The 22,287-nt window shown below is 39.8% G+C and overlaps 2 protein-coding genes across 3 annotated transcripts in view; both read left to right on the top strand.

The window, feature by feature from the left end:
- MCM6 (minichromosome maintenance complex component 6) overlaps nt 1-5,098 on the top strand; it is a 49,393-nt gene extending 44,295 nt beyond the window's left edge. For both annotated transcript variants that reach the window (XM_069067850.1, XM_069067849.1), the window contains one exon: nt 4,580-5,098. In XM_069067850.1, coding sequence (XP_068923951.1) covers nt 4,580-4,696 — 117 coding nt within the window. In that variant the 3' untranslated portion in view covers nt 4,697-5,098. The remainder of the gene's footprint in view (nt 1-4,579) is intronic.
- A 10,989-nt stretch (nt 5,099-16,087) lies between these two features.
- LCT (lactase) overlaps nt 16,088-22,287 on the top strand; it is a 49,900-nt gene continuing 43,700 nt past the window's right edge. The window contains exons 1-2 of the mRNA XM_069067848.1: nt 16,088-16,745; nt 21,984-22,063. Coding sequence (XP_068923949.1) covers nt 16,088-16,745; nt 21,984-22,063 — 738 coding nt within the window. The remainder of the gene's footprint in view (nt 16,746-21,983; nt 22,064-22,287) is intronic.

Here is a 22,287-nt window from a genome sequence, read left to right as displayed (position 1 = left end):
TCATTTCCACAATTCCTTGAGCTTCAAGTTTTCTCCCCCCCCCCCCCTTGGCAGCATACAATCAAGTATAGTATCTGCAAATACTTTCACATTAGGCATTAGTCAGGTTATAAAGAAGGACTGTAACAGATGGAATAGAGAGTGGGAAAGAGGAAACAAAACCAAACAAGAAAACGAAAAAGGGCAGGTAGTTTGCTTCAATCTGGGTTCAATCTCAGTTCTTTCTCTGGATGTAAACATCTCTCTCCATCGTGAGTCTTTTGGGGTTCACTTATGTCTCTGGATTGCTGAGAAGAGTCCAGTTTATCAAAGTTGGTCATCACACATACGTTGTGTCTGTAATTGTGTACAAATCCTCCTGGCTCTACTCTTCTCACTCAGCATCAGTTCGTATAAAGCCTCTCCAGGTAGATATGAAGGCTGTCTGCTCCTCGTTTCTTATTACACAATAGTATTCCATAACATGTCTGCATCCATATCTTCATCTGTAAAATAGAGATAACAGCAGCACCCACCTCCTAAAGTTGTGATGCTCATGAGATAACACATATAAAGCACTTTACAAATTTTAAAATGGTAACTCACTAATGCTGTATTTTAAGCACATGTGCTGACTGGCCATAGGAGATCCCAGTGCTGGCCGTATATGGGCCTGATCTTATTAAATGACTATTATAACAAAGTGTTGTGGGATAGGATTTTTTGCCCCCAGATTTCCTGGTGATTTTAATGTTGATTTGTGGGATTTTTTTTATTATTCTCTGGATGCTATTGCAGTATTTTCTAATATTCACTTCTCTTTAGACTTGGCTAAGAGATCCTTGTTAGTGGAAATTTTAAACTGATTTTGAAAAGTGCTACAGCACTGCTATCAGAAGAAAACATGGGCATGAAGCCATTTGCCATTAAATAATACAGATGGCAAGTTTTTACCTTTGTTTTTTATTAGCACAGGATGAAAATGGTTCCAAGTAAAATATGATAAAAAATGATGCTAAAAACTACATTAGACATGTGCGATGTGGAGGAATTTACCTAGTCACTTATTAAAAAGTCATCAAGAGTAATATTGAAATAAATCTGATAGAATTTTGAATGTCAGGAGTCTGTGCCATTTTGTGAAATCTAAAAATTAGGGTGTTATGGTCCATCTGCTCTGAAATAAATCATGTGTTTAAAAGTTATCACCATATGGCTGGGGTTTATGGCTTACTGCAGTGCCAGTGCTATTCATTAAGTGCCTGTTTATTAAGCTTGTACCTGGTATGATACAAGCAAGTTCCATAGACACTGTCCCTGTTTTTTAAGAGACTAATGAGTCAAATAGCCTTTATTAGGGTCCTGTGTGCCAGGCAGTGTGCTGCATGCTGGAGATAGTTAGTAAGGCAAAAACCAGCCCCTGCTCTCTCAGAGCTCCCAGTCTAATGGGAACAAACCTTGTATGCATAGCAGCTTTGTACAAGATAAATAAGTTATCACCATATGGGGTGTGTTTATGGCTTACTGCGGTGCCAGTGCTATTCATTAAGTGCCTGTTTATTAAACTTGTACCTGGTATGATACAAGCAAGTTCCATAGACACAGTCCCTGTTTTTTAAGAGACTAATGAGTCAAATAGCCTTTATTAGGGTCCTGTGTGCCAGGCAGTGTGCTGCATGCTGGAGATAGATAGTAAGGCAAAAAACCAGCCCCTGCTCTCTCAGAGCTCCCAGTCTAATGGGAACAAAGCTCATATGCATAGCAACTTTGTACAAGATAAATTGAGGGGAGTCTTGAGGGAAGGCACTGCATTTTGTAGCTTGTGGGACTTTAACTGAGACCTGGACAAAGGTAAGAAAGCTCGGAGGTGGGGGTGAGGAGGGGGAGCATTCCAGGCATGGGGAGCAGCCAGTCAGGATATGGTGCATCTTATGTGAGGAACAGCAATGACAGAGTCAGTAGAGGGGATTAAAGTGTAAGAAAACTGGAAAGGTAGGAGGAGATCAGGTTATGAAAGTTTTAAAGAGCCAAACACAGGATTTTCTATTTGATGCTGGAGGTGGTAGGGAGCCAGCGTAGTCTGTGAGGACACATGGTCAGATCTGTCCTTTGGGAAGATGGAATTAGCTACTGAGTGGAAGATGCACTAGAGTGGGGAGAGAACCAAGGAAGGGGGAACAACCAGCAGACTGTAGGAGTCTGTCTGTGAGGTGGCACCGGTGCTGTCAGTGTCAGGGAAGGGGACTAGAGATGTAGAAGGTAGAAATGACGGGCCTTGGGAAAGATTGGATATGGAGGGGAATGAGAGAGGGTCCAGGTTGACACTTGGTTGCCAAGATAACTGGAGGGAATCATGGTATTCTCAGCAGTAATAGGGAAGTTAGGAAGAGGGCAGCATTTGAGAGGAAAGATGATGAGTTCAGTTTTGGACATCTTGAGTTGAAGATGTCTATAGGACATCCAGTTGGAGGTGTCTCATCGGCAGTTAGAGATTCAAGACTGGAGATTGGGAGAAAGCTCAGGGCTTGACTATTGGATCTGAAAGTCATCTGCGTAGAGGGAATAATTGAAACCATGGGAGCTGAGGGAGTCCCCAAGAGAAAAAATATGCAGAGATAAGAGAGTCCAGGACAGCCCTTTTTGGACCCCTCCCTTTAGTGAGTGTGACGTGGATGAAGATCCAGCAAAGAATGATTAGAGTGAGGGGAGGAGAACCCGGAGAGAGCAATGTTGCAAACACCTAGAGAGAAGGGAGTATCCACGAGACAGGGTGATTGATGGTGTCAGAGACTGTAGAGGGATCCAGAATGGTGAAGATTGAGAAAAGACCATTAGATTTAGTCATAATCAAAAGAGCATTGGTAACTTTGGAGAGAGCGGTTTTGGTTGAATGATGAGGTAGGAAGCCAGCTTGTGAAGACATAAAAAAGAGTGATAAGAAAGGAAGGAAGGCACCTTCCCTAGTGTAGCCAGACTTCTCAAGGAGGCTTACCACAGAAGGGATTCGGGAGGATGGATGCATAAAGTGTTGGGGGTTTTGAAGGGAGAAATGGGCTTGTATGTTGGCAGTAGGAAAACAGCTAATAGAGAATGATGGAAGATGAATGAGATAGTGGGAAGACGGGGTGGCAGTCTGCTGGAGAAGATGGGAAGGAGTGGAAACACTTCTGTGTACAGAGGAGCTTTCCTTTCATGAGGACAGAGGAAGGGATATGAGTGAAGTGGGATGAGGAAAGGGGAGAAGAGGCAGCTCTCTGGGAATGGCCTCAGTTTTTTCAGTGAAAAATGAGGCAAAGTGAAAGCGGGGGGGGGGAGCTATGGAAGGTTTGAAGAGGAATAAAAAGATTTGGAAGAGCTGCTGTGGAAAATCAGTTGGGGGGGGTGATGAATAAAAGGCTTGCCTTGCCGCAGTGGGGGGGGTCCCTATTTGAGGTTATATAACTTAAGTCAGCACTGTTTGATTATTTTCTCCATTTTTGTTCAGCAGCTCTTTTCTAGGAGTGAAAGCATGGATGGTGGGAGTAATCCAGGACTGGGGCTCATTAGGACAAGATAATGACAGGAAAAGGGAAGGGCAAGAGGCTCCAGAGAAGAGCTAGAATTGAGCTGGTTCTCCAAGGGTTTGAGATGGGGAAGAGAGGAGAGTGTAGCCATTGCAGAGGGGACAACCTGAGGAGAGCTGGGTGAAGCAGAGTGTCAGGGTCCCAGAAGAACAGGATTTGGAGTTGTCAGGCAGAGGGAGCAGTGAAATGACAACAGACTGTAATCAGATGAAGGATTTTATATGAAACTCTTGTGGGTCAGTAGCAAGACAAAGGGTATCCAGCTCTTTGTGTATAGCCATTGTGGAGTGGGAAATGAGTAAGTCGAACTGGGGTTTTTAACTGGGATTTGAGGGAAGCCAGAGGCTGAGGGAGAGCATTATGCTACTAGCATAATAATATTTACTGTGTGCCAGGCACTGCACTTTACAAATATCTCATTTGATCCCACAGCAACTCTGGGAGTTAGGTGCTATTGTTATCCCTATTTTACAGATGTGGAAACTGAGAAAAACCGGTTAAGTGACTTGACCAGGGTTACAAAGATAGGAAAAGTCTGAGGCTAGATACAAACTCAGGTCTTAGTGACTTCAGGCCTGGTGGACTATCTACTCAACGACCTAGATTCAACCACAAGTATATGAATTGTTAGGTAGGTCTTGGTTTGGATTTTTTTTTGCTGATTTTTTTATCTTTACAGAAAAAGGGGCTCAATAGAGTAGAAGAAGTGATTGTTGTACATATCTACAGACAAATAGGCCGTGCCTGGCATCAAAGGCTCTGAGAGGGTGTCATGGCATGAAAGCAGGGTGACGCCTAAAAAAGGATTTTACACATAAGGCATTTACTGCCATGAAGGGGTCATTGTCTTTTTGAAAATGGATTGAGCAAAGAGATTTGGTAGTGTTGAAATGTATTGATTTCTTTGAGGGTCAATAAGACAAAATGGCAGCTACTGATAAGGTGGCAGGTGCAAGGGTCTTGAAAAGAAGATGGTAGTATGCTTATAATGTCTTACACAATACCTGTGTTCTGAGACTTGTTTGTGTGTTTTTCAGGATCACGTTCTAATTGAGCTCACTCAAGCTGGATTGAGAGGTTCTTTGGAAGAAAGTGAGAGTTTTGAGGCAGATCCCTTCCTGGTCGTTAATCCCAACTACTTGCTTGAAGATTAAAGGCGATTTTAAGTGACTGCTTAATGAAGGAAAACTGATGGAAAGTGTACATTAACAATAGGGCTTAGTATTTGAATGGCGATAAATTCACGAATGCAGTAGGAGGAAGAAGAGGCTAAAAATTTTAAAGGCAGGAAAAGAAATCTGCCTTTCTGTGTATTTCTGTCTAAAGTTCCTTGAATATACTCACATTTACACAAGGTCTTGTCCAATTTAGACTGGGACCTAGCAAGCTTGTGGTCTCTGTAATCATAGGAAGGACGTTAAAACATCTGCTTTTGTTCATGGGGTAGAACATTGTATCTATTTCATGGCTTCTGTTCCTTTGTTTGAAAAAAGCAACCTTTCCTGTTTGACATTGCTTTTAATTTTCAAAGGAAAAATAAAATAATTTGTTCTAAAGCTCATTTGTGTAGAATTTATTCCCACCCACACTATTTTGAGAGTGTGATTGTCGATCATTTTTCTCATTGGTGGTGGAGCGGGAGGAAATGATGGGAGAGCTAGAAATGGTCAAAGCCCTCCCTGTTCAGTGCTTCATCACAGGATAGCAGTGACCTTGAGTTTTAGAAAGCTCTTCGTGCAGCCTGAGCTCTGCTGGAAGGGCTTCAAATATGGACTCAGCGTTTAACAGAGCAACTGTTAGGTTCAAAAAAACTCATCACTAGAGTTGAACACACATTTTTTGGTTTGAGTTTGTTTTTTGCCATAGCAAGTCATTAAAGTCTACTAAAGTATAGAAGGATTCTCAGTGCAGGGTTTTACACACAGCAAGCACTTAATAAATGCTTTTTCATTCATTCAATCCAAACTACATCACAAATCCTTGATGTACTAGTGGAGAAATCAATGCAATATTATTTAGTCTGGAGACACACTCAATGGGAAGAAGAGTTGATTTTAATTCTTGCTTGTATTTGTCCTCTTGTTTGAAAATAGGAGGATACATTTCAAGGTCACTTCTAGCTCAATAATTCTATACTTTTGACAACTTACTAAATTAAGCCACTTAATCTCTGTAGTTTGTCTGATATCACTAATGATATCGGTCTATTGTACTGCTGTGCTTTATTCTTCTCTGGCTTAGGTATTTGGACTAACTTTTGTCTAATAAAGGAGTTTGCTTTCTCAGCGTTTGAGAATAATTTGTATGATTAGTACTAATTTTTCTTTTTTTTTTAAGCAATTGGAGTTAAGTAACTTGCTCAAGGTTACACAGCCAGTTATTTTTTGTGTGGGTGCCAAATATCTGGGGCCAGTGCTCTTAACTCACTGCACCACCTGGCTGCCCCAGTACTAATTTTTCTTTAAAAATTTGATAGAATTCTCCAGTGAACCTATCACTACCAATTTTTCCCCCCTTTGGTAATTCCTTTACAGATAGTTTTATTTCCTTTTCTAAGATTGGGTTAATTAAGAGAGCTATCGGGGCGGCCAGGTAGCACAGCGAGTAAGAGCACAGGCTCCAGTGTTGAGAAGACCTGGAGATCGAATCCCGGACTCAGACACTTAGCACCCACCCAGAAACACCTGGCCATGTAACCTTGAGCAAGTTACTTAACCCCAATTGCTTAGGGGCGGCCAGGTGGCTCAGCGAGTAAGAGCACCGGCTCCAGTGTCGGGATGACCTGGATCAAATCCGGGCTCAGATACGCAGCACCACACCCAGAAATAACTGGCCGTGTAACCTTGAGCAAGTTACTTAACCCTGATTGCTTTAAAATTAAGAGAGCTCTCTGGTCTATTAGTTATTGGAGTATTATTTACATATATATATATTTTTTTTTTTGCTTTTTGGAGGGCAATTGGGGTTAAGTGACTTAACACACAGCTAGTTTTTTATGTTAAGTGTCGTATTTGAACTCAGGTCCTTCTGACTCCAGGGCTGGTGCTCTATTCACTGCACCACCTAGCCGCCCCAGTATTTTATATTTTTGAAGGTATTTCTCTGATTCCTTTATGTTCTCAGTTTTGTTATTATACCACTGTGCATAATAGGTTCTTATAATAGCATTTCTTCTGGTTTTGATAGGTTTTCACTTTGTTGGTGTATTGTTTTGTTGATTTGACTTTGCCCTCTTCCTTTTTTAATCAAGTTTACTAAAGATTTGCAAATTTTAGTAGTCTTTAGCTTTTAGTTTTATCATTTCTATAGGTTTCTTTGTTTGGTTTATCTATTTCTCCTAATTCTTAATATTTCCTCTTTTGTACTGTATGTATGTACCCTGTGATCCAGCAATATTACTTCTAGGTCTGTATCCCAAAGAGATCATAAAAAAAGGAAAAGGACCCACATGTACAAAAATATTTATAGCAACTCTTTTTGTGGTGGCAAAGAATTGGAAGTTATGGGGATGCCCAATAATTATTGAATGGTATATGGATATAATGGAATACTATTGTGCTATAAGAAATGATGAGCAGGTGGACTTTAGAAAAACCAGGAAAGACATATGAACTGATGCAGAGTGAAGTGAGCAGAACCAGGAGAACATCATACACAGTTACAGCAACATTGCTCGATAAGACTTAGCTCTTCTCATGATCTAAGACAATTTCAGTGCTATCTACATCCAGAGAAAGGACTATGGAGTCTGAATGCAGATAAAAGCATATTACTTTCTCTTTTTCTGTCCTGTGGTTTTTCCTTTTTGTTCTGATTCTTCTTTCACAACATGACTAATGTGGAAATACATTTAATATGACTTGTACATGTATAGCCGACATCAGATCAGGAGAGGAAGGAAAAAATTTGGAACTCAAAATCTCAAAAATTAGTGATGAAAATATTTTTACACATAACTGGAAAAAATAAAATACTATTAAGTGGAAAAATATTTATTGTTCTGTTCTTATTTTAGATTCATGTGATGAGTTTTTAATTTTTAAAAATACATATTTATGTTAGTATTAAGTTAGCATTTATATAGTACTTTGAGATTTGTAAAATAGTTTACAAATATTACCTTGTCTGATCCTCACAATTATCCTGAGAGGTAGGTATTATTATTATCTCCATTTTATAGGTGAGGAAACTGAGGCAAACAGGTTAAGTGACTTACCCAGGGTTACACGGATAAATTTTAATTTTAAACTATTTGAACTCAGGTATTCATTATTTAAAGTCCAGCACTCTATCCATTGTACCACTTAGCCACCTTCATTAAGCTGCCTTCAGTTCATTAATCCTTTGTTTTTGTATTTTGTCAAAATATATTTTTAGTTATGTAATTTTTTTGCCCTGAGGACTGCTTTGCTTGTATCCCAGAGATTTTGGTGTGTTGTTTGGCCATTAACATTTTCTTTCACATAATTGTTCATTGTTTCTTTGGTAATTTCTTTCATCCATTCACTCTAGAATTTCATGGTTGTCTCCATTTGGGTCTATATCTTTTGCTTGTGCTACCTGAACTGATTATTCTTTTTGTTGTACAATGACTTATAAAGAATATGTTTACTATTTCTGCCCTTTAACATTTATTTGAGAGATGTTTACTAAGTAAACATACATTTCCCCAGGAAAATAAATGAATGAGAAGTTAAGTTGGAGCTAGCCTGTGGAGGGTCTTATGGAGTGGTCTGGGCTTTATTTTGATAAGTGAAGAAGGGCAAGAAAGTCTCTCTTATTCTTCCTCTTCCTCATGAGTGAAAAATTACACAAGTGGTAAACCAAAGTGAAAATTGGGTGCATTACATTCTGCCCTAGATCATTTTTCACTCCAACTCTGTCTACCATTTTTCTGAAGCAACTTGACTGCTGCTTAGAAGAGTATGGAGAAATCTGCCTTGGTAAATAAAATGTTGATTTAGGATGGCATAGAGAAACTTAATATGGGGCCTATACAAGCAAAAAATCCCAAAGTACACAGAACATCTAATACAACTGCTTATAAAGAGTAAAACTACAATAAATGTAACCAATGTAACTAAAAAAAAATCTGCATCAAAACAGGTGGTTAACTTATTTTTAGTTCATAAGGTGTATCGTATTTTCTGAGTACCCATGATGTACCAAGCATTGTATTAGACCCTGGGGAATGACAAAGACTCTACTGAAACAACTTCATAATTTAGCCAGACTGAGCATATGAACATGAAAGGTACTGTATAGTAAGGATTGTCAGAGTTCAATCAATGAACTGGCATCTAGTAAACACTTTTGTGTCAGACTCTGTACTAAGGCCTGGGGATTAGAAGCAAGTGAAAAACATGGTCCATTTTCTCAAGTTCACCTTTTAAAGGAGAAAGCTCTGTGTGCTCTGAGGTAGTCAAGGAACTCTTCCTGGAGAAGACAACTTAAAATTTTGTGTAATTTTTTGTTTAAAATTTTTGTGTAAAAGGGAGCTCCGTTCTCTTAAGACTGAAATAAGAAAACTCTCCTCTGTTGCGCATGGTGACCACAATGAGAAAGACCCAGTCGTTTTCATTTAACAGAAAGGGATATGCCAAGGTTTGGTAAAAGCGTTGAAGAGGCATCCTGCAATCTTGGTGCTCCAACTGCAGGTCCCTCCCAATCTACTTGTTACCTGTTGCTTATAACATGCTCAGAGCCCTACCTTAAAAAATGTATTGACCCTTCCACCCTGGAGGTTATTGTTCTGTATCTTTCCTTTTCATAATCAGATTTTTAGGGAAAAAAAAAGATTGTTTCACCTTTTCCCTCATTTCTCAGGTCCTTGCAATCACTATTCTTCCAACCCTCCCACTCCACCGAAACTGGGCTCTCCAAGGTTGCCAGTTATCTCTTGATTACTATATATGATAGTCTTTTCTCAATCATTAGCCCTCCTGACCTCTCTGCAGCTTTTGATAATTGTTAACCACTTCCTCTTCCCAGACTCTCCTTTTGTGACTCTGACCATTCTTTCATTAGCATTCATACCCCACACCCTAACAGCATATCTCTCCCAGGCATCTGCCATTGGCTTTCTTCTTTCTGTATACCATTCCTCTGGATCCAGTTTCCTTTATGCAGATGATTTCCAAATAAATACATTCAGTCCTAAGTTGAAGGGATGTCTGTCAATTGGGGAATGGCTGAACAACTTGTGGTATGTGAATGTAATACAGTACTATCGTGCTATAAGAAATGATGAGCAAGTGGCCTTAAACCTGGAAAGATTTATATGAACCGATGCTAATTGAAATGAGCAGAACCAGGAGAACATTGTACACAGTAACAACATTGTGTGATGACTGACTTTGATAGACTTAGCTCTTGCAGCAATGCAATGATCTAAGACAGCTCCAATGATGGAAAAGGCTATCCACACCCACAGAAGGAACTTTGAATTCTGAATGCAGATGGAAGCATACTATTTGCTTTCTTTTTCTTTTGTTTCTTCTTCCTCATGATTCTTCCCAGTCTAATTCTTTTTCACATCATGACTAATGTGAAAATATGGTTAATATGAATGTATATGTAGAGCCTGGGGAGGGGGGAGAAAAGGGAGGAGGTGAAAATTTAAAATCTTATGAAAGTGAATGTTGAAAACAAAATAAATTATATATATATATATGTATACATACATGTGTGTGTGTATAAAATCTCCAGTACTAATCTCTCCCCAAATGGGATATTTATTAAAAGTGCTTACTGCATTGCTATGTAAATGCTTATTCCCTTCCCCTTCTTTCCTTTCCTCCTCTAATTATATATTAAAAACCGCCTGTCAGGCATTTCAGACTCAACATGTCTAAAATGGAATTCATTATCTTCCTCCAATCTCTCCTTCATACATATTTGCCTGTTTTATGTACTCCCTGTTCTTTAGCCCACATGACCATTATCTTTAGTTCAGACCTTTCTAACTTCTTGCTTGGACTATGGCAATAACCCCCTCATTGGTCTACCTGTTTATAATCTCTGCCACCTCCAATGCATCCTCTTAATATAATTTTCTTTTCTTTTTTTTTTTTTAAGCAATTGGGGTTAAGTAACTTGCTCAAGGTTACATGGCCAGTTATTTTGTGTGGGTGCCAAGTATCTGAGGCCAGAACCGATCCCAGGTCTCCTCACACCGAGGCCAGCGCTCTTACTCACTGCGCCACCTGGCCGCCCCTAATATAATTTTCTAAGGGTATAAGCATGCTACATTTCTGCTTAAGGATATTCTATAGTCCCCTATCCCTTCCAGTATTCACTTTGACATTTAAAGCTTTCCATCATCTGATTCCAGCCTACCCTTTCTAGATTTAGTTCACATAGCTCCCTTCACCCACTCTCCATTCCAACTGAACTGGCCCATGTGGCTTTTTCCTAAACTCAGCATTCTATCCGCTGCCTCCCTGCATATGCATGAGCTGTCTTAGATGCTTGGAATGTCCTTCCTCATCTCTAACCCTTAGAATCCTTACCTTCCTTCAAGGCTCAACTCATATGTCACCTTCCATAGGAAACCTTTCCTCATCTCCCAGTTGTTAGTGATCTTTCCTCTTCAAATGAGATTGCATTAATTTGTCTCCTTATTTATTAATTTATTTCTATGTCAGATCTCCCTTAATGGGGAGTAAGCTCCTTGAGGGTATAATAGCAAGTACCTTAGCACACCCAGGATGGCTGCTAGCACAGGTTCTTTGATCTGCTTTTCTAGGAGAAACTGCTCAAAAAGGAGTTAACAATCCTACTTTTAATTACATTCACTAGTTCAGGGGAAAAGTCAGCACCCTGAACCTCAGAGAAAATACAAGCAGAGAAATGAGCATAAAGGCCAACAGATAGGACTCTTCCTATAATTAGAGCAACTTTACATATACCACTGGATCGAGAGAGCCTTTACATCTGAGCAGTCAGGGGGTATGTTCAATGTGGTTACTCAGAGTCTCAACCAGGAATTCAAACAGTCTTTTTCATAAGTGAACACCCAGAGCAAAATACCAACTCAGAGTATATATACACTTCTCAGAGCCAGAAGGCATCACAACCCTTGTGACTCAGTGCCTAATAAAGTTAGTACCAAGAGGTATGAGAACCTTCCTACAAGTAAGCCTCCCCCTAAGCAAGCTCCTTCCAGAGGGGAAACTTAACAAGCTTGACTCTGGGAAAGAGCCCAATAGTGAATGCAATACAAAAGGATTAGAGAAAAGAAAATGGACTTTGATTCCACAAAATTAAAGAAGTTTTTACAAAAAAAAAACCAAAAACAATGCAATTAAAATGAAATTTGTGTAGGCAAATAAAAGGGAAAAAGCAAACTGGGGGTAAAAAAAGCTTAGATGGAAGTTTCTCTGATAAAGATCTCATTTCTGGGTGGCTAGGTGGTGCAGCAAATAGGGCATCAGCCCTGGAGTCAAGAGGACCTGAGTTCAAATATGGCCTCAGACACTTAGCACTTAATAACTATATGACCTTGGGTAAGTCAATTAATCCCAATTGCCCTGCCTTCCCCCCTCTAAAAAAGCAAAAAAAAAAATCTCATTTCTAATATATATAAAGAATAGATTCAAATGTATAAGAATAAGAACCATTCTCCAAATGATAGTCAAAGCATATGAGAAGACAGTTTTCAAAAAAGAAATCCAAGCTATCAGCAATCATGAGAAAAAATTGTTCTAATCACTAATAATTATAGAAATGGAATGTTAATTAATTCTGAAGTTCTATTTCACTCCATTTTCAAAATGGCAAAGATGAGGGGGGAAAAAGGAAAATAAGTGCTGGAGGGACTGTGGGAAAACAGGAATAGTAAACAGCTGTACACTGTTGGTAGAACTATTAATTTGTCCAATCATATTGGAAAACTATGTGGAACTATGCCCCCAAAGTTACTAAACTGCATACTCTTTGGTCTAGCAATATCACAGCTTGACCTGTACCTCAAGGAGCTGAAAGAAGAAAAAGATCCATATTTACAAGACTTTATAGTAGCTCTTTTTATAGTGACAAAAAAAAACAACCCTGGAAACTGAGATAACCAACAATTAGGGAATGGTTGAACAAATTATGGCATATGAATGTAATGGAATAATTGTGCTATAAAACATGATGAAAGGGATAGTTTCCAAGAAACCTGGGAAGTCTTGTATGAACTAATACAGAGTGACTTGAGCAGAACCAAGAGAACATTGTATACAGTCACAACATTGTGAAGAAAAATAACTTTGAAAGACTTAAGAACTCCAATCAATGCAGTGACCAATAATGATTCCAGAGGACTAATGCTATCCTCATCCTAACAAAGAGCTGACGGATTCAAGATACAAAGACATACACTTTATATGTGGCCAATGTGAGAACTGGTTTTGTTTGAGTATGCATAATTGTTACAAGAGTTTTGTTTTTGTTTTTACTTTTTCATTGGTGGAGTGGGCAGGGGGGACAGGAGAAAAAAACTGTTAGCTGAATAAAAGGTTAGTTGAGAAACAAAATATATTTGGCATAACTTGTTAATATTATTCTCATGTCTGGCACATTTGGAGATGTTAGAAAAATGGGTTGGGGGAATGGTGTTTTGCTTTTTTTTTTTTTTCCATTTTTGGGAAAAACCTCAAAACAAATCCAGTGTGGGAGGCTTTCTTCTTCATGCATAAAATTAATAGAAAGTTTAGGAAACACCCCAAGGAAATGAAAAACAGGGAAAGATCCCTTATATGCAAGCTAACATAGCAATACTTTTTGTGGAAGTGAAAAAAAAAACAAAAGAGAAAAAAAAGTGAGAGCCCATTGATTGGACGTGGCTCAACAATTAGTGATATATGCTTGAAATGGAATATTGTCCTTTTTATTGCTAGTCCTGGTAGACACCACAGCATTTGACCACCAGCCATGGCCTCTGCTCAAATGGCCTGTGAGTGAGGCTCACTTCTTCCTCTCCCCTGAAAAGGCCATGCCCCAGAAACGCTCAGTCTAAGTGCCAGCTCCTAACACTGAAAGAGTCCCACCCCAGTTACTATCCCCTATTCCCTGTATGGGGAGTCTTGCCCCCAGTTATTATCCCCTAACCCCCACTCACTTTTATTTTTTTGAGCCCATATTTTGTAGTTATGTTTGTATATATGTATATGTACAGTGCATGTCTGCACATATATGGTCACATCTGTGTACATATGTATGCAAGGCATGTGCCTGCATATATGTGCATCTGTGTGCACATGAGCATGTGTGTGCTACATGCTTACGTGCTGTATGTTTACACATGTGCAGGTGTGTATGTGTATACATTAGTGTGTTCACATGTGTATGTCTGTGCTATGTGTATGAGCACTTGTATTATGTGTGTATCCATATGTATTATATGTGTGTGCAAATGCATGTGGATATTGTAGCATGTATATGTGTGTATAGGTATGTGTTATTAACCTAGTTGAAATGTAATCTCTTTGAGGGCAGAGACTGTCTTTGTATGCATAACACTTGGCACATAAAAGGTGTTCAGTGTGCCAACTAGTTGATGTAGTGAATAGAATGGTAGACTTCAGAGTCAGGAAGACCTGAGTTTGAATCCTGAGTCATACCTTTTACCAACTGTATGACACTGAACAAGTCACTTAACTCTTTTCAGCCTTAGTTTCCTGTAAAATTACCTTATAGGGGTGTTGCAAAGATCAAATGAGATAATGTATGTAAAGTACTTTGCAAATTTTTTTAAATTGGGGGGGCGGCCAGGTGGCTCAGCTAGTAAGAGCACCAGCTCCAGTGTCAGGATGACCTGGATCAAATCCAGGCTCAGATACTCAGCACCACACCCAGAAATAATAACTGGCCGTGTAACCTTGAGCAAGTTACTTAACCCCGATTGCTTTAAAAAAATTTTTTTTTAATTATTTTTTTTACTTTTTTGGTGAGGTAATTGGGGTCAAGTGATTTGCCCAGGGTCACACAGCTAGTAAGTGTCAAGTGTCTGGTCAGAAGCCGGATTTGAACTCAGGTCCTCCTGACTTCAGGCCCGGTGCTCTATCCACTGCACCACCTAGCTGCCCCAGTACTTTGCAAATCTTAAAGCACTGTGCATATGTTAGCTATTATTAAATGATTGCTGGTTTATTATTGAACCACAAGATATCAGTATAAGTAATTTCAAAAAACTCAGGAGAACTTGTATGAACTGTAACAGAGCAAAGTAAGCAGGACCAGGACATGTTATACAAATTGAGCATAATAATATAAGTAACGATAACACAAAAAGGTAACTGAATGCAGAATAAATGTAAAGAGTGGCACTGAATCCCGAGGTAATATGACCACAGATAATGAAGATGGCAGATACCCTTACAGAAAATGTTTATTATATTGTTCAGAAAACCTTTTAATCATTATCTTCTTTAAATCTAACTTAATGTGACCAGAGATTGTTTGAACTCAGAATGTCACCCTGACCTCAGTAACTCCAAGAACGTCAGAGAAGGAATTTGGAGTTCCCTCAGGTCCTGAATCCACCACTCACCAGGGTCTTGTTTTGGGTTCACCCAAAATAGTATTTGGCTTCACCTAAATCTTATTGAAATCTTATGGACAGCTAGCAACCTGTCCAATTTTCAAGCAGCCCTCTCTGGTAGTTTGTGTATAGATACCCTTATCTAAATCCTATATAATGTAAAACTTCCAGAGACTGGATGTGAGGGTGTCGCCCTTTCTTTCTGGTTTGCTGTCCTCCATCAAATGACTTACTGGTGGCTCACTGAGTAGAGCACTGGCCCTGGAGTCAGGAGGACCTGAGTTCAAATTTGGCCTCAGACACTTAACACTAGCTCTGTGACCTTGGGCAAATCACTTAACCCCAATTGCCCTACCTTCCCCCCTCCAAAAAAGAAAGAGACAGGTATATCTGGGGCTGCTAGGTGGCACAGTGAATAGAGCACCAGCCCTGGAGTCAGAAGGACCTGAGTTCAAATCCGGCCTCAGACACTTGACACACTTACTAGCCATGTGACTTTGGGCAAGTCACTTAGCCCCAATTGCCCTCCAAAAAGCAAAAAATAAATAAAAATAAATAAAATTATTTTAGATTTTGGGATTTGTTCTCATGAACCATACCTTCCATGGTCCATAGACTGCTTGTGGTTCTTCAGTCATTAAGTTATATCCAACTGGAGCCTAGCACACCAATACTGTCCATGGGGTTTTCTTGACGAGGATGCTGGGATGGTTTGCCATTTCCTTCTCCAGTGGATTAAGGTAAACAGAAGTTAAATAACTTGTCCAGGGTCACACAGCTAGTAAGTGTCTGAGTTGGGATTGGTTTTGCAGACTCTAGGCCCAGCCACTAAATCACCTAGCTACCATCATAATCTACAGTATGTTCTCTTTGTTTGTGCTGGGTATGTAGTTTATAATTTATTTTTGCAGATAATCTCGTTAATCATTACACTTTATGATCTTTTAGCATTTTACAATCCCAGATTTCATGTATAAATAACCAAAGATCTCTCCATCTCTAGAATTTGTCTTTGGAAATGGAGCTGGCTTGGAATATACTGTTTGTTCTTCTGTCCAGTTTTCCCTGCTGGGCAGTAGACTGGGAATCTACCCCGAATTTCATTTTAGCTGCTGGCCCTCTTCCCAGTGACTTGATTCAGGACTTGAATCATCCGTTAAGGGAGCAGGGGTCTAACCTCATAGCACCTAGCCTGGATGCTCCCATTTGCAGCCAGTCATTGATTGCCTCCTTGTCCGAATATTTCGCCAGCCTTTATGCCAGAGGGGTGACCCACTATAAAATTTTTCTTCCTTGGGCACAACTTCTTCCAACAGGGAGCTCCCAGGAGCCAGACGAGAGCATGGTAGAGTGCTACAGGAGCCTTCTCAAGGTGCTCAGGGCCGCTCAGCTTCAGCCACTGGTGATCCTGCACCATCAGGCATTACCCAAACAAGCCCTGGCCTCCCCATCTGGGGCCTGGACAAGCGACCTCTTTGTTGACCTCTTTGCAGACTATGCTTCGTTTGCCTTCCACTCCTTTGGGGACCTGGTTGAGATCTGGTTCACTTTCAATGACTTCAGAGCAGTGATGGAGGATCTTCCCCACCAGGAATCAAGGTCATCTCGTTTTCAGGCCATTGTTGATGCCCACAGAAAAGCCTATGATCTCTACCATGAAAATTTCGCTTCTCAAGGTGAATGAAAATGGGATTGGATTCTTATGCTGCAATGAGAAAGCTGATCTGGAATTCAGTAAACCCCCTCCCCCCATCCCGGGTGATTTTGTGTGACCTTGGGCTAATCACTTCATTTCTAGGATTCAGCTTCTGTTGTACAATGAGTGAGGTTAAATGCAAAGGGGAGAGAGAAAGGAAGGATTAAGAGACAGCTTGGTACAGTGGAAAACAGGTTGATGTTGAAACCAGAGGGTCTGGGTTCAAATCAAGTATCTGTTATTTAACTACCTCTATGACCTCAATGCAGCAGATAGCACACAGGGGCTGGAGTCAGGAAGGCTAATCTTCCTAAGGTCAAATCTGGCCTCAGACCCTTAGTAGCTGTGTGACCCTGGACAAGTCACTTAACCCTGTTTGCCTCAGTTTCCTCAACCATAAAATGAGCTAGAGAAGGAAATGGCAAAACACTCCAGTGTCTTTGCCAAGAAAAACCCAGATGGGGTCACAAAGAGTTAGACATGACTGAAATGACTGAACTGATGACCTTAGGCAAATCACAACCTTTCTGAACCTTGGTTTCTCAAATGGTAAAATTAGAAGGGTTGACTTAGATGTCCTTGAAGGGTCATTTCTAAATCTATGATCTAATGATTATATGCATATTGATTAATTATTATAGATACATTGATTACAACAATATGTGGTACAAATATATGTATATATATAATATACAGAGATGAAATGGGTAGGGTTGGAAGTGTCATCAGAAATCATAATGCAAAAAAAAAGTTTAAATTTCTTAAAGCATAAATAGGTTTGAAAGAGGTTTCTCATTGATTTAAGGTAATTTAGAAGCAATATGGTCCAGAAGAAAGAGCACTGGATTTGGAGTCAGAGGATCTGGGTTCAAATCCCACTTTTGCCACTTGTCTATATGGATTTGGTCAAGTCATTTCTCTGACCTTTGTTTCCTTACGTGTAAATGAGGGATTTAGATTAGAGGACTGCTGTGGTTCCTTCCAGCTCTAAATCCAGGGTCCTATGATCTTCTAGCTATAGTATTCTTGTCAGGGGATGGAACACACATTTATTAAGCATGTACTATGTGCCAAACACTGTGCTAAGTGGTCTATAAATATTATCTCGCTTGACCGTCATAATAACCCTAGGAGGTACACACTGTTATTATCCCCATTTCACAGTTGAGGAAACTGAGGCAGGCAGAGGTTAGGTGACCTGTCCAAGGTCACATAACTAGTGAGTATCTGAGGACAGATTTGAACTCAGGTCTTCCTGACTCCAGCACACTTAGATGCCTCTAATCAGTCTAGAAATGATGTACAAAGTCATGGAGGATAGTCACTCTAGGATGCCAAAGCTGACTAAAAGCAAGATTCTAGTCTTTAGTTCTACTGCTGTCTTTGTGCGTGACCTAAAGCAAGGTGATTCACTTTCCTGTGCTTCATTTTTATCATCTGTAAAATAGGGATTAGAATTCTAGAAGAGGGTCCTGGCGTTTTCTCATATTTCACCTTATTTTTGCCAACACCTAAAATTAACTGGATTAATTTTAAGATTAAGGTTATTGTACTGAGGCCTCCAGGAAAGAGCTTTTGAGGCTACCAAAAGATGGGGGTGGGTCCATGTTTCAGACAGGAGTTGGACATAGCCTCTGAGCTCCTTGGAGAGGACCAGGATAATGCTACAAGTCAGAGGCACAGAGATAACTCCCAGGGATCCACCTTCCAAGCTTTCTGAGGGCTAGCCAGCCATTTATTCAGCTGAACAAAACCTCACTTTGGGGTCATCATAAAACTTACTCTCTGTGTTTGAATGCATCTACTACTAACTACAAAGCTGTCAAGGGAATTGAGGTGTTAGGTAAAACACTGCTATCCCATTAGATGCAGACGTCTCTTGGCTGACTAGGATATAATTTGCATAATTTTTAAGGACTGTGAAGCAGAGCATGATCCTTCTGATTCTCTGCCAGTGCCTATGCCCACAGACCCAACATCTGGTCAGTTTTAGGTCCCTTTAATCATCTGCTCTTAATGTCCCTCCCTCACCCAAATCCCTTTAACAAGGTCCCACATCATTTCCCATACACTTGACTGACTTACCCACAAATTCTTCAGTGATCGTGCCCTGGTAGCAGGTATTACTGTGTTGCTCGGGACAATAGAAATTGTATTTCAAAGGACCTTAGAGATTATCTGGGCAGATATTTTCATTTTATTCATGAGAACGTTAAAGTCAAGAGAAGTTGCACAGGTGTTAATGACAAAGTCAATACTCAAACCTGGGCCTTCTGACTTGATCACTGCTAAGTATCTCTTTTCCTTCCTTCGACCTTACCCTGTATTTCACCAGCTGTTTGTTTTTATAGCTCTTGCCTTATTTTTATCTCTCATTTGCCCCCCAAATTCTTGCTTCAATGAAACCTTTTAAAAATTTTTCAAAGTCATTTTCTTTCAATCTTTCTGTTTCAGTGATTAAATAACTCCTGTTCATTCAACCACTATTTATTGAAAGCTTACTGTCTACTCAGTACTGTGGGGAATTTTTTAAAAGCATGAATCAATCAATAGTCAGGTCTTAAGAACTTACACTGTGCTAGTTCTGGGGACACAAATGCAAAGAATAAGAATCCTTACTCTCAAAGCGTTTCCTTTCTAATGAGGGAGATAAGCACATGTATAAACGTATGCAGGATATAAAGAGAAAACTTACAAATAAACACGAAGTACTTAAAGACAAGGTAGTTTGAGAGGGAGGGCATTAACTGTTGGGAGGACTAAGAAAAGCTTTAATTTTTAATTTTTTTGAAGAGAGGAAGGCAAGGCAATTGGGTTTAAGTGACTTGCCCAAAGTCATGCAGCTAGTCATCCAGTCTGAGACTGGATTTGAACTCAGTCCCCCCTGACTCCAGGGCCGGTGCTGTATTCACTGTGCCACTTAGCTGGCCCAAGGCTTTAAATTTTAAAAAATTTTGTTATCTTAAACATGATAATGGTGAATTTTATTTTACAGTTAAGTAGTATATTTTAAGTCATTAATTATATTACAGGTACATTGATGAACATTTTGACTATCCATTATATACAACCTAGATCCATACATATGAATTTCTTTTAAATAGTGTAAAATCTATAGGAAAAGTCTTTGAAAGACCTCCAAATTAAAAAAAAAAATCTTTCAAATTACCAGTAGCATATTATATGGACTATTTGTGCCTGACCTGTAGTAATAGCCTTCTGAGCTCATATTGATCTAATCAGACACAGTCAGACCCAATATACCTTGACCCCAACATAGCGTCATTTTGGTTCTCTTTGAGAATGAAGGTCAACAACCACCATGTATCAGAGTAACATAGAAGTAGCGGGGGTTAAGGGAGCAGGGAAGGTGGTACCTTAGCTGAATCTTAAAGAATCTCTCTATGGGGTGAACATAAGAAGGAAGTACATTTCAGGTAGGTGGCTAGTGCAAAGATATGGTGATAGGAGATGAAAGTTGCCCTCTGTGAGGGACAGAGAGAAGGCCATTTGGGTGAATGACAGAGTGGGGAAAAGAAGTAATATGCAATGCAATGAAGGTAGAAATATGTTGGGGCCAGATGCTGCAGTTTTAAAAGCTAAACAGACCTTTATATTTTATCCCAGAGATGATAGGGAGACACTGGAGTTTATTGATTAAGAAAGTAATATGGACACATCTATGCTTAAGGAAAATCACTGTAGACTGGAGTGGGGAGAGTGGGAGGTCATTTGTAACCACCTAGGTAAGTGATGATAAGAGCCTGAACTAAAGTGGTGGCCATCTAAGTAGAGAGATATTGGATTCAAAAGATGTTTTTGAGGTAGAAAGGCAAGATTTGGCAACTGGTAAGATGTAGGACAAGGGAGAATGTAGAATACAGGTTAACGTCAAAATTGCAAATCTGGGAGATTAGAACGATAGTACTATTAAGATACCCTTAATAAAAATAGTAAAGTTGAAAGAGGGGATGGCTTTTTGTTGTTGTTTTGTTTGTTTTTAAGGATAAATGAAAAGCACATATTTGAAGGCTACAGAGAAGGAACCAATAAAGGAGGAGACATTAAGAACTTAAAAGGGGATGACTGAGGTATCAATTTACTGGAGAAGATGGTAGGGAATGGGATCAAGGGCTGGCAAGGGGAAGAGGAACCTCATTGCCAGAGACTGAAGGAAAGGAGGAGAGAGTGGGAGATGATTTCAAAAGGTTTTGAAATTGTATGGGACAGGGACGGCCAGGTAGCACAGTGAGTAAGAGCACCAGCCCCAGTGTTGAGATGACCTGGGATCGAATCCGGATTCAGATACTTAGCACCACACCCAGAAATAACTGGCTGTGTAACCTTGAGCAAGTTACTTAACCCCAATTGCTTTAAAAAAAAAAGAAAGAAATTGTATGGGACAGGTAAAAGTGTGGTTTCTCAGAGACTATCTGTAAAGTAAGTCCTTAGGCCTAAGTTACCATTTTGCTAGAAATTATGTGACTTTGAAACTTCAGAAATCTTTCTGTATAGTTGCTCTGTTCTAGTCAGACTTTTCACCCAGCTTACCATAAAAGAGTTAAGTTTCTATAGAACTGCAAGAATTGCTGAACAAGACTGCTGATAAGGAGGAACAGGCAGTAACCCTGGGAAAGAAGCTCAGTTCCTGGTTCTCAGATTAAAACTCCTAGATAATGCTAAAAATAATGAAGAATGGAAAGGAGCTGGCAGCAGCAGATGAATTTGACCAATTGGGTGCCTTGGGGCCCTCAAGTCCCAATAAGAATGTGTCTAGGGTAAGACTGAAGGGGGTTCAGTATTCTAAGATTGTTACTGCGCCTGCGTAATGAACTCCATGTATTATGTATATCATCCAACAAGATTAGAGCCTTATTAGTAATAACTATGTTAATGTTTGTAACCCTTTTCTTATTTAACCCAGCTTCAGCTTCTGTACAGCCGCCTCCTCTCCTGGGCATTGTTCTAGTGACTGGACCTCCCGCTTCTCTAGAGATTCTAATAAACCTCCTATCTTCACTTTGAGGTCTCTGAGTAGTCAGTTTGGGTTAGGGTCTCAGTACCCCACACAAAATGAAGAAAAGGTCATGTTGAATGCTCTCAGATTTTTCCATAAAGTAAGAAGCAAGGTCCTCAAAGGAGAGAGTGGGAGGAGGGAGAGATGTGGATTAAATACCTATCCTGTGTTTATCTTCCTTTCTTTTGATTTGGTTTTCAGGTGGGAAACTGTCTGTTGTGCTGGAAGCTGATGACTTCTCTGAGTATTTACTGAGCTCCTTATGGCCTAATCTTATCAAGGTAAGGCTTCATTTCCCATATCAAAAGGTGATAATAGGGGCAGCTAGGTGACCTAGTGGAGACTGAGATCTGGACCTAGAGTCAGGTAGACCTTGAGTTCTTTTTTTTTTTTTTTTGCCTTTTGGAGGGCAATTGAGGTTAAGTAACTTGCCCAAGGTTATACGGCTAGTTTTTTTCGTGTGTGTGTGTGTGTGTGTGTGTGTGTGTGTGTGTGTGTGTGTGTG

This window comes from Petaurus breviceps, unplaced genomic scaffold (assembly GCF_028583685.1).
Source record: "Petaurus breviceps papuanus isolate PSGF00001 unplaced genomic scaffold, PetGlider_PUasm1.0 90752, whole genome shotgun sequence".
Taxonomy (NCBI): Eukaryota; Metazoa; Chordata; class Mammalia; order Diprotodontia; family Petauridae; genus Petaurus; species Petaurus breviceps.
This window is presented reverse-complemented; position numbering and strand designations above follow the sequence as displayed.